Source organism: Etheostoma spectabile, chromosome 12 (assembly GCF_008692095.1).
Source record: "Etheostoma spectabile isolate EspeVRDwgs_2016 chromosome 12, UIUC_Espe_1.0, whole genome shotgun sequence".
NCBI lineage: Eukaryota > Metazoa > Chordata > Actinopteri > Perciformes > Percidae > Etheostoma > Etheostoma spectabile.
This window is the reverse complement of record NC_045744.1, coordinates 6,965,306-6,976,937: the sequence shown is the minus strand read 5'-3', so window position 1 is coordinate 6,976,937 and position 11,632 is coordinate 6,965,306. Positions and strand designations below refer to the sequence as shown.

Below are 11,632 nucleotides of genomic sequence, written 5' to 3'. Positions count from 1 at the left end.
ATGGACGTGTTTACCAGTTTATATAATATGATAATTTAGATTGAACTAAGAATACACGCCATCTCGACCAACTACAAAATTGAAGTAGTGCTTATTTACACATGATTAATAATGATCCAATAATATAACACAGACAGAGGCTATTCTGCCTAATGAGTGCTAAACTACTTTTATTTAGGAAAACTGTTGAATGCATGAATTGTTCTTGTAATGGATTTCAAAAGTGTGGTATTGCTACTTTTAGTTAAGTAGCCTACATGATTTGAAAACTTCTTCTACCACTGGGTAAATGACACATGTTCAAATAATTATCTTGTAGCCTATGCAAACATAATCTGTAAAGTCAAGGATGTCCTACACTACACCCTCATAGACCATTAATATTATCAATATAAACAGTCTATGTAAACCCTCCGCTCTTCTCCTCTCCCTAGGAACCACTGTACGGAGGAAGTAGTTTCCTACACGGACGCATTTCACTGAAAGCACCCAGGTGTCATCATACTATGCTAGCCGTTAGCTTCTAAAACGTAACCTTTGTCAAAATATTAAACGAGTCATTTATTTTTTTTCCACAGACACTTATCCGAGTGAGCGTTTGCTTTTAAAAAAACGTGGCCAGCTGTTTGTGAGCTGTCTTTGAAGCAGCGGTATCGTTTGCTGCTCTGTGCTTACCGTTAGCTTAGTGCTAACAACAGTGACAGCAACTAACTTTGCATGCGTCTGCCGTTGCTGTCATTTCAAGTGGCAGCGGATCAACAGGGATCACTGACAGGTGCATAGACACATTTTTCAAACATTGAGCGAGTCGGCATGACAATTTCACCTCCTTCTTAATGCCATGTTGTAGTGTGCCTTGGCCATATTTAGCCAGTGCACGGCTTACATTAGTTGTAACAGATAAGTGTTAGCCCTGGTTGCTTTGTTGCTAACCTGTCGAATTTAGACATAATGTTGAATGAAATGCTGGTTGCCATCTTGATTCATGGGCCATATTATGCAAAAATGGCCATGCACAGTACATGACACGTGCTTGTTTCACATGTGTACACACACACACACAGACACAGTCACAGTGTACCTTGGATTTGGATTTGGATTACGTATGTGGTAGAGAAGAACATTTCATTTCTTGAGTTTGCAATAGACATTTAGCTTTAGTGTTAGAGTCACCAAAAATGAGTTATTCAATTCATTACCAACAGGTGTATCAAGTTCTCTACCTCTAGTAAGATAGTTAACCACCTCTGCAGCGCTTAGGAGGAAGGTCTGGCAAAGTGAGATCAACCTCAGAGTTGCCTAAGCAAAAGGCCATTAAAAGCATCAACTAAACTAAAAATGTACACATTCACAAACTATATACAAATTATGCAACCTTATGTTTCTATACAACACCTATCCACATAAAAGTGCCTACATACACATACAAAAGATTTTAATCTGAGTTGTGGTACATTTTGAACACATATATGTTAATCTATGTTTGTCCCTCCCTCTTTGTCATCCCCAGCAGACATCATGGAGCTCCAGGCGGTGTTAATGGCGGCTGGTGGGGGTTCTCGTATGACTGATCTGACATACAACACCCCCAAACCAATGCTGCCTGTCGGCAACAAGCCCCTCATGTGGTACCCGCTTAACTTGCTGGAGAGGGTGGGCTTTGAAGGTGAGAGCTAAAGAAAGTACTGCTATTACTACTACTGAACACTATTATAATTCATGTTTTCAACATATCTAAGGATAAGCATATCTAGGCCGAAAACACCAGTTCAGAAATTCCATCCATCAACTTCATCTGCTTCCATCACCAACCATCACAACTAAATGCCTAACCCTTACCGTAACCATAACCTATTCTAACCCTAATCCTAAAACCAAATCCATCCATTGATCTTCATCCATCTCCTTCCTTCATCCATCCATCTATCCGGTATCGTATTGCGGGGGCAGCAGCTCCAATGGGGGACCACAAACTTCCCTTTCCCCAGCCACTTTAACCAGCTCCGACTGGGGGATCCCGAGGCGTTCCCAGGCCAGGTTGGAGATATAATCTCTCCACCTAGTCCTGGGTCTTCTGTGAGGCCTCCTCCCAGCTGGACGTGCCTGGAACACCTCCCTAGGGAGACGCCCTAGGAGGCATCCTTACCAGATGCCCAAACCACCTCAACTTGCTCCTTTTGATGCAAAGGAGCAGCGGCTCTACTCTGAGCTCCCCACAGATGACTGTGCGTCCATCCCTAACTCTAAGGGAGATGCCAGCCGCCCTCCTGAGGAAACCCATTTCGGCCGCTTGTAACCTGGATCTCGTTTTTTCGGTCATGACCCAGCCTTCATGACCATAGGTGACAGTAGGAAAAAAAACTGACCAGTAGATCGAGAGCTTTGCCTTCTGGCTAAGCTCTCTTTTAGCCATGACGGTGCAATAAATTGAATGTAAACCCGCACCCGCTGCGCCGATTCTCAGACCAATCTACCGCTCAATTGTCCTTTTACTGATGAACAAGACCCCAAGGTATTTAATTTCCTTCACTTGGGGTAAGGAATCATTCCCTACCTGACAAAGGCACTCCATCGGTTTCCTGCTGAGAACCATGGCCTCAGATTTAGAGGTGCTGATCATCAGCCAGCCGCTTCACACTCGGCTGCAAAAAAAAAGCAGCATTGACATCCCCTGCCAACCAAACTGAAACCCCTCCCCACCCCGACTACACCTTGATATCCTCTCCATAAATACCACAAACAGGATTGGTGACAAAGCGCACCCCTGGCGGAGGCCAACCCTCACCTGAAATAAGTCTGACTTACAGCAGAGAACCCGGACACAGTTCTCACTTTGGTCGTACATTGGATGGCCCTGAGAAGGGACCCCCTCAGCCCATACAGTATCTCACGGGAGACCCGGTCATACGCCTCCTCCAGATCCACAAAACACATGTAGACCGGTTGGGCGTACTCCCAGGCTCCCTCCAGGATCCTTGCGAGAGTGAAGATTTTATCCATTGTTCCACAACCAGGACGGAATCAGCATTGTTCCTCTTCAACTTGAGGTTTGACTATCGGCCAAACCCTCCTTTCCAGCACCTTGGAGTAGACTTTACCAGGGAGGCCGAGAGGCTGATACCCCTGTAATTGGCACACACCCTTTGGTCCCCCCTTTTGAAGAGGGGAACCACCACCCTAGTCTGTCACTCCCTAGTCACCGTCCCAGACCTCCACGCATTGTTGAAGAGGCGTGTCAACCAAGACAGCTCTCTACACCCAGAGCTTTCAGTATTTCTGGACGGATCTCATCAATGCCTCTATCAAGGCAGAAGCTGCAGCCCTTCGGGCACTTTGGTACCTTGCAATTGCCTCTGGATCCCTCCGGGATAGCATATCCCGGAAAGACTCCTTCAGTCGGACGGCTTCCCTGACCCCTAGTGTCCACCAGGGTGTTTGTGGGTTATTGCCCCTTGAGGCACCTAAGACCCTAAGACCACAGCTCTCTACTGCAGCTTTAGCAATGGAAACTTTGAACATTGTCCACTCAGGTTCAACGCCCCCAGTCTCCACAGGGATGCACAAAAAGCTCCGCCGAATGTGTGGGTTGAAAGTCTGTTGGACAGGGGCCCGTTTGGGCTGAGTCTTCCCCCATTATTATTAGTTCAGAACCCTAGATTTCTGGACGGATCTCATCAATCCCTGTGGCTTTGCCACTGTGGAGTTGCTTAACTACCTCAGCAACTTCCACTAGGGAAATTGACGACAATCCCCCATCATCTTTCAGCTCTGCCTCTGCCATAGAGGGCATAGATTGGCTGGATTTAGGAGTTCCTCAAAATGCTCCTTCCAGTGCCCTATTACCTCCTCAGTTGAGGCCGACAGCATCCCATCCTTACTGTACACAGCTTGCATGGTTCCCCGCTTTTCTAGAAGCGCCTTGGTGCCAACCGAAAGTCATTCTACATGTCTTCTCCAAACTTCTCCCACACCCGCTGCTCTGCCTCTATCACGGCAGAAGCTGCAGCCCTTCGGGCACTTTGGTACCTTGCATTTGCCTCTGGATCCCTCTGGGATAGCATATCCCGGAAAGACTCCTTCAGTCGGACGGCTTCCCTGACCCCTAGTGTCCACTAGGGTGTTTGTGGGTTATTGCCCTTGAGGCACCTAAGACCCTAAGACCACAGCTCTCTACTGCAGCTTTAGCAATGGAAACTTTGAACATTGTCCACTCAGGTTCGACGCCCCAGTCTCCACAGGGATGCACAAAAAGCTCCGCCGAATGTGTGGGTTTGAAAGTCTGTCGGACAGGGGCCCGTTTGGGCTTACCAGATCTGTCCAGAGTCTTACCCCATTATTATTAGTTCAGAAGCTAGAAGTTAGTTCTGTTTTCATCTGTCAGTTTTATAACTATAGTGTTAAGCTGCTTATACATCCCACGATATTGGCTGTAAGGACGTTACTGCGTGTATTGAAACAAAGAATTTACAAAACAGCCTTTCTAATCATTAAAGTAAATCGTTAAAACAAACGGTCATACATTAATACAATAAATAATTTAAAAAGCAACAGAGCCTGCAGGGGTAGTAAAGCGTTCACTCTAGTCCACTTGCGGGTAACTATATTGGAGAAAATAATTAATTCACGTGGGTGGTGTAAGGAGGATTTTAAGACTGCGCATGAATTTGGAGGAAGAGCTGATCAATGCATCACTAATAGTGTGTACATGATATACTCTATGTATTTGTATACGAAAATGTATTGTGCTTTACACTAAAATAGCCAAAAAGGCTGTGCCTGATGCATGTTGTCTTGACTGCTTTCTTATTTCTTAAACTTTATTATAGTTACCAAGAAATTCAAATCAACTGGGATTGAAAAATAAATATAAATTGCAGTTGACATTCATTATGGCTAAAGTCAGACAGCAACTGAGGAACTATTTGGGTAATTAAAAAGAAAATTGATATAGGAAAATGGGTCAATTGGACCCAAGGACAACATGCGGGTTAAGTTTATCACTATACTGAAATAAAAAAGAAACCGTTCCTTTAACCCTTGTGTTGTCCTTCCTGCTAAAAACAAATCACTTTTTTTTTTTTACACTTTTGTCACTAACTACCGTGTTTTTGTCTCTTCAGTGCTTTTTTTTCCTCTGTTTTTGTAACATTTTTTGACATTTTTACCACTAGTTTTACAGTTTATTGTTTTTGTATTTTAAGGTCAATACACCACATGTAGCCTATATGACATTTTATCTAACTTATGAGTTAAAAAAGCAGAAAGTATGAATAATTCTAACTAATATTTAAGAACAAAGAAACGTATGTTGATGGATAATCACAGACTATCAAAGTGAAGTCAGAATAATTCTATACAGTTAAATAAAACACTAAAAATTCAATAAAATTTGGTTGAAAGAAACCGAAATGTTCTGATATAGAAACTTTGAACATGGGTCAAATCTGACCCGAGGATGACAGGAGAGTTAAAAATGTGCTACACCTTCTTTGAAGCAGTTATAGTTTTTAATAACAAGACCAAAATTGTACTTCTTTCTTCCATTCCTGGTCAGTGGTAGCTATGCTGTTTGGTTACTTTTTTCACATTGCCCCCCAGCAAGGTTTCTCCTTTCTCCTCTAAAACAAGTTAACAACTGTGCTGCTTTTTCTTGTCATACTTTGAGCAGCTTGTCATCACATCATCAGCCATTGTCAGGTCAGGTGTGCATTTCCTGTCTAGATTTACCGTCCAGATTTTTTGCCTCTTGTGCTGCAGCATGCAGTAGGTCCAGAAACGATGGGCTTATAAAGGGATTTGTTACAGTTTTCTGTTCTTGCCAGGAAACAGGGCCGTTTGTTATAAACGCCTGTAGGTCCTCACTAGCTTAAATAAAACTAGCGTTCTATACATAATCATCCTGTGTGGCCAAGGGTTTACTGTGTACAGCCAGCTAGCCAAAGCCCTGTAATTTGGTTTTACTAGGCTGACATAGAACAAATGCCCAGTAGAAAAAATTTTATGCAGACAAGGCTAATTAAGCCTCACGGACTCTGCACTGTTCTAGATTCATAAAGTGGTCTGTTTATGTTATCACCAACTTTCTGGAAAAAAAGGGGGAGCAGTCAGGTCCTAGCCTGATTTAAAGTTTAGGATGTATCCTAGTCAATAGACAACTTCTGTGGTTTTCCTGGTCATCTTTGTAATTATTAAGGTATTGTTCTTAGCTCTATGTGAGCAATACTTCACATTTAGGTAAACGTAATTCAGTCAAGGATCAGAGATAAATACCTTTACTTTTACAATTCTTTTTTCCTGTGAAAATGCAGTTCTAGGGAAGAAATGTCATACCATCATAAAAGGTTTTAGGAGGTCTTTGTTTTAGGAGCTAAATTTAGTTTACATAAGGCTTTAGTGAGCTACGTGATGTGTTTTTATCTCTTTCTGAAGATGCAGACTTTTTTATGTATTTCAGGCAAAACATTATGATTTTAGAAGAAATGATGCATAGCTTATTAGCAAGATAGGAACACCTAACTTAAAAGAAACACATGGAGCACTGCAACTATGTTATTGGGTTGCAGTAGCTCAGTCTGTAGGGAGTTGGCCTGGGAACTGGAGGGTCGTTGGTTCAAGTCCCCATACGGACCAAAATATGATGGTGGACTGGTAGCTGGAGAGGTGCAAGTCCACTTCCTGGGCACTGCCATGGTGCTCTTGAGCAAGGCACCAAACCCCCAACTGCTCAGTGCCCCTTTCCATGGGCAACCCCCTCACTCTGACATCTCTCCGTTTTAGTATGTGTTATTCAGGCCTGTGTGTAATAACAACAGAGTGTAAATTGTAATTTCCCCTTGCGGGATTAATGAAGTATCCATTGTTATTGATATCCTGACATTTTGCAGTGGTCTGCTGCATATGATGCCTGACACTTACTCGCTGTGAACTGTGTTTCCAGAGGTGATAGTGATCACCACCAAAGAGGTCCAGAAGATGATGGTAACAGACCCTAAAATGAAGGTAGACGTGAAGATGAAACTGGATGTGGTTTGCATCCAGGAAGACGGAGACATGGGCACTGCAGACGCTCTCAGACACATCCAGCAGAAGATAAAGGTGTGTGTCTTTTTTTGTATCGAGCCACTGGTGGATTGACCATTCGTTACTTTGGGGTATAGCCAACGTCATGGCAGCCAAATTGAATTCTCTTCCACAGAATAGTCTTTCAATGTTGTTCCAGATTTGCAGTGTAAATTTTGAATAATACATTTTACTTATTACATCAACAGTTAGCAATTATTCAAGCAAATTACAAAAGATGAGTTATGAAAACTATGGTGTGTTGTTTTCACTTTAAATGGCAAAAAGCAGCATTCAAAAATGAGTTCAGTTTCCCATTGGCCCACTTATACACAGGATATTCTTTCTCTCCTTATTGCTTCAATATAAATAGAGTAAGGTTTTATCAATCTGTATTATTTGATAAACTAAATGTGACAGGGATATACTATAAACAATCAGTAAACAATCTGTTTTGAGTTCATGAAAATAAGGCTAGTTCCTCAAAAGATTGAAGTGTTCCAGTGTTGTTAATTGATTATTGTTGACTTATTACAACCTTTGTTTGAGCAAGATAACATGGTTACTCTGTTTATAATGAACAACTGATCAGGTTTTATTATGTGGTGGAAGGGGAGAGTCCAACAATTGTTATGCACTCGCCAATACCAAATGTTCTGTATGCCAGTGTTTCGTAATGAGAGAGAGTTTTTCTTGTGTAATGTGAATCCTTAGAAAAATTGAGAGAGAGGTCGTAGGTAGAGAAGAAAAATGACAAAGCTTGAGGGGGAGGTTTAGGTGGGTTTTGTGTGTTCTGCTGGGTGACCACTGATCCGTGCCTCTCCCTCCCCCGAATGGTCAAGGCTGCTGAAGTGCCTCATTTCACCCTTTTAAAATACACACACAAACATGCACAGGCACACGCATTTACACATGGCATCCATGACCCCCAACCCCAATTTCCAGACACCCCTCTGTATATGGCCTGATGATCCCTCCATCCGATTCTCTCTAAACAGATGAGGTCATGGTTAAGACTCAAACTCCCCATGCTGCCCGTTTACCCGGTGCACCATTTATTTTCATCCTGTAGTCATGCACATCTGTGCAACATTTGTGTTTGGGTATGTTTGGCTATATGTCGTCCCTCAGTATATGCCATGGTTCTGACTGACCTCCTGAGACCATGCCTACATGTTTGTATGAAGTTTTGTGTAGTTTAAAACTGTTGATGTATTTCTAAAGCAATTGCTCTTGTTTATTGTTTGACCGTCACTGATCGCTTAGGGTTGGCATCTTGGCTTAGTAATGTTGAGTTTATAGAGATCTGTACTTTATTATATAATTACTGCTTCCTGTTTCTCTACACGTTCCAGGTTTGGGGGAAGTATTGATTTACCTAAGGATCATAGTTATTATCCTCCATCTCTAATACCCCCAAACAATAGTACATGTTAAAAAAATCATATTTCAACCTGCCCAATCTTCAATGAAGTCAAGCTTTTGGATGATTAACAATATGACTCATTCAATATGTAGGCTTTTAGGGATATTCTCTTACTTGTGCAATGTGCGCTAAAATAGTAGGCATTAACTATACCGTAGTATGAATAATAAGCTAAATAATGTTGATCAATGTTTGACTGAAACATTGAAAAGGAAGCTGAGAATAGCATGTGGTGTAATGAGGCTATTCTCTGCTTTAGTTAAGGTAACTGCAGTCATTTGCTATTTTACTGGCAGTTCTATGTAGTAACATTACCAAAAAGTATTTTGAATTTTGGCTTAAAGATTGGTTATGCATTTTATTGTGATTCCAAAAATTAAAAATAAATTATTCATAACAATCCCAAAAAATCCCACTCCCAACAGTCAGTCTTCTCAGTTGAGATGTGCTTCCAGATACCTTTTTTAAAGCGAACCACATCCAACATACATTTGAAGACGCAAGTGTCCGGCCACGGCAGCTCATTACATTCTTCACAGCCAAATCAGTCGGCTTTGTATATGAGAACAGATTTATCAGAGACTTACATTGCCGAATTTGTTGTGACAAGTGGGTTAAATGTTTTTTTCATTTGGCATTTGACTAAGTCTGTACAGATTCTTATTTTTGTATTTCTGTCTTTGCTCAATAGTTTTTTGATAGATGCATTACAATATAACACACACACACACACACACTACACCCACCACACACACACACACACACACACACACACACACACACACACACACACACACACACACACACACACAGGACTAGCTCCAGCATGCTGCCATTGAGAATAGTCGAGTCCCTAATCCTTTGAGCAGCCAGCTAGATTAGAGGCATTGAGTTACACACACTCACACACTGGAGGGTGATGAGTGAAGAACTGTAACCATTGCCTGCCAAATCCTAGCACAGAGATCACTCAAACTGTCAAACTGATGCAAGAGTACAGTATAGACACACACACACACACACACACACACACATCACACATTCACTCACTCATCTCTTTACACAAACACCCTCCCATGAGGGGATTTGGTGTAACCTATCAAACAAAATACTTACAGGAATAGTGGGTGAGCAGAGTAGGTCATTCCTCTTGATTATTGAAAAGAGAGATTACAAGCATCATATTTTATTTTGTTCACTCTTCAAACAGCGGAGTTACACATAAGTGGAGGGATGTTCCTGATTACTACTTACGTCTTTCACAATAAGCCAAACTAGTGAAAGGAGTACTTTACAGGCACTTTTTGCTTTGTTTGCTTAAAGCAACTTTGACATTTGTATTATCATTCAGGCTTAATCATCTGGCAGAATGAGTGTATGCAGGCTAAAAGAACAACATACACATTGCTGTTTCTGATTCAAAGGTTCACCTTTGGTCTACATCTGTTAGTCAGCTTGTAAGACTCGAGACAAAAGGTGAAGAGAGAACGAAGGAGCTGAGGTTTTCATTTGAGCGGGAAACTTTGCTCTTCACCTCTAAGTCTATACACCGTTTTCTTACTTCCTGTAGCACACAATAGTTCAAATAATCTACAGAACATTATTTTAAGCCATGTTTTGGGCACAGCTCATGTTAAAAGTTGCCCGCGGGATCAGATGGTGTTGGAAATGCACTAGTTTGGTATTTGCTATGTACAGGAAAAATAGAGAAATATGAGAAGATCTTATGAATTGTATGGGTGCCATCTTGGAACATGGTATTCAGTTCTCATGATACATCTATGAGTACATCCTGGAAAGACACATTCAGGGCCCTATTGTAACGATCCAATTGGCACGGCGTGAAGCGCATGGCACAGGTGCATTTAGGGCGTGTCCGATTCCACTTTTGCTAGTTTAACAGCAGAAAAAAGAGTCCGTTTGCCAGGTGCATGGTTCAAAAGGGTTGTACTTGGTGTCTCCATTAATCATAGGTGTGTTTCGGGCATAACGTGCAATAAACCAATCAAGTGTCATCTCTTCTCCATTCCCTTTAAAAGCCAGGCGCGTTTGTACCTTGGCGCGTTGCTATTATGATGTCAGATTTGCACCCTAATATTTTTATTTATTTACTCAAAACAGAATAACAACAGAGAATTGAGAGCTTTCCAAAACTTTCAGACTCTCATAGGATATATGGCCAGTTAATTTCTTTAGTCTTGTTCTCTACAGTTCAAAATATGTCATCATAGTTCTTTGATTTGAACATTTTTCAATTTAGTATAAGTAATGTTTTGTCCTCACTTAAAACCCTTTTTAGGGACAGTGTAGACATTATTTGATGATAAAAAGGCTTTCTTAATGCAAGCTCAAAATGAACAGGACACAATCGCCATACCATACTAAGTTTCAAAGTACTAATAAACTGGGTTGAGATTGTGTAACCAGTAGTTTTGGACCACTGAGACGTGTGTGGTGTGTGTGTGGTGTGTGTGTGTGTGTGGTGTGGTGTGTGTGTGTGTTGTGTGTGTGTGTGTGTGGTGTGTGTGTTGGTGTGTGTGTGGTGTGTTGTGTGTGGTGTGTGTTGCGCGCACATCAGTGTGTGTGGTCCTGACCTGTCCAGAGATTGTGGCTGTTGAAAGGCCAAAGTGTCTCTGTCTCTCCAGCTGACTCCACTCTGCTCTCGTCTGAGTGTGTGTGCGCCTGTGTGTGCGGATTGTCCAGGCGTGTGTTTTTGTGTGTGAGCTTATGTGTGCGTGCATACTTTAGTGCTCTGTTTCTGAACGTGTGTGTGTGTGTGTGTGTGTTGTTAGAAGGAGAAGAGAGTTGAAAGGTCTGTGACTCTCAGTGTCAGTAGATCTCCTGCAGACACCTCCAGCTTTGCTGTGGCAGCTTCCTGTCGCCAAGTCCAGACCAGGTTATGCTGGGAGTTACTTCTAGGTCAACTACACAACCCCTGACCCCACTGATACTGGCCCTCTACACACGCACACGCACACTTACATAGAGCTGTACTCAGATCGTCGACATTCAACCACAGTGCTCATTACTTACAAAATCAAGTGAATTTCTTAATCCTTTTTAGTTTCCACAACCCATAATCCTCATTTTCAAGTGTTTCAAATCAACTGGCAATTGCAATGTGAAAGCAGGTTGAAGTGTGCTACA

The 11,632-nt window shown here is 42.0% G+C and overlaps 1 protein-coding gene across 3 annotated transcripts in view; it reads left to right on the top strand.

Annotated features, from left to right (window-relative positions):
- The first annotated feature begins 439 nt into the window (after positions 1-439).
- eif2b3 (eukaryotic translation initiation factor 2B, subunit 3 gamma) overlaps positions 440-11,632 on the top strand; it is a 34,894-nt gene continuing 23,701 nt past the window's right edge. Inside the window, exons 1-3 of one of the 3 annotated variants that reach the window (XM_032531889.1) lie at positions 440-775; positions 1,514-1,666; positions 6,938-7,095. In XM_032531889.1, the coding sequence (XP_032387780.1) occupies positions 718-775; positions 1,514-1,666; positions 6,938-7,095 (369 nt within the window). In that variant the 5' untranslated portion in view covers positions 440-717. Of the gene's footprint in view, positions 776-1,500; positions 1,667-6,937; positions 7,096-11,632 lie in introns of all 3 variants that reach the window. The other 2 variants (XM_032531888.1, XM_032531890.1) reach the window with 2 other exon arrangements.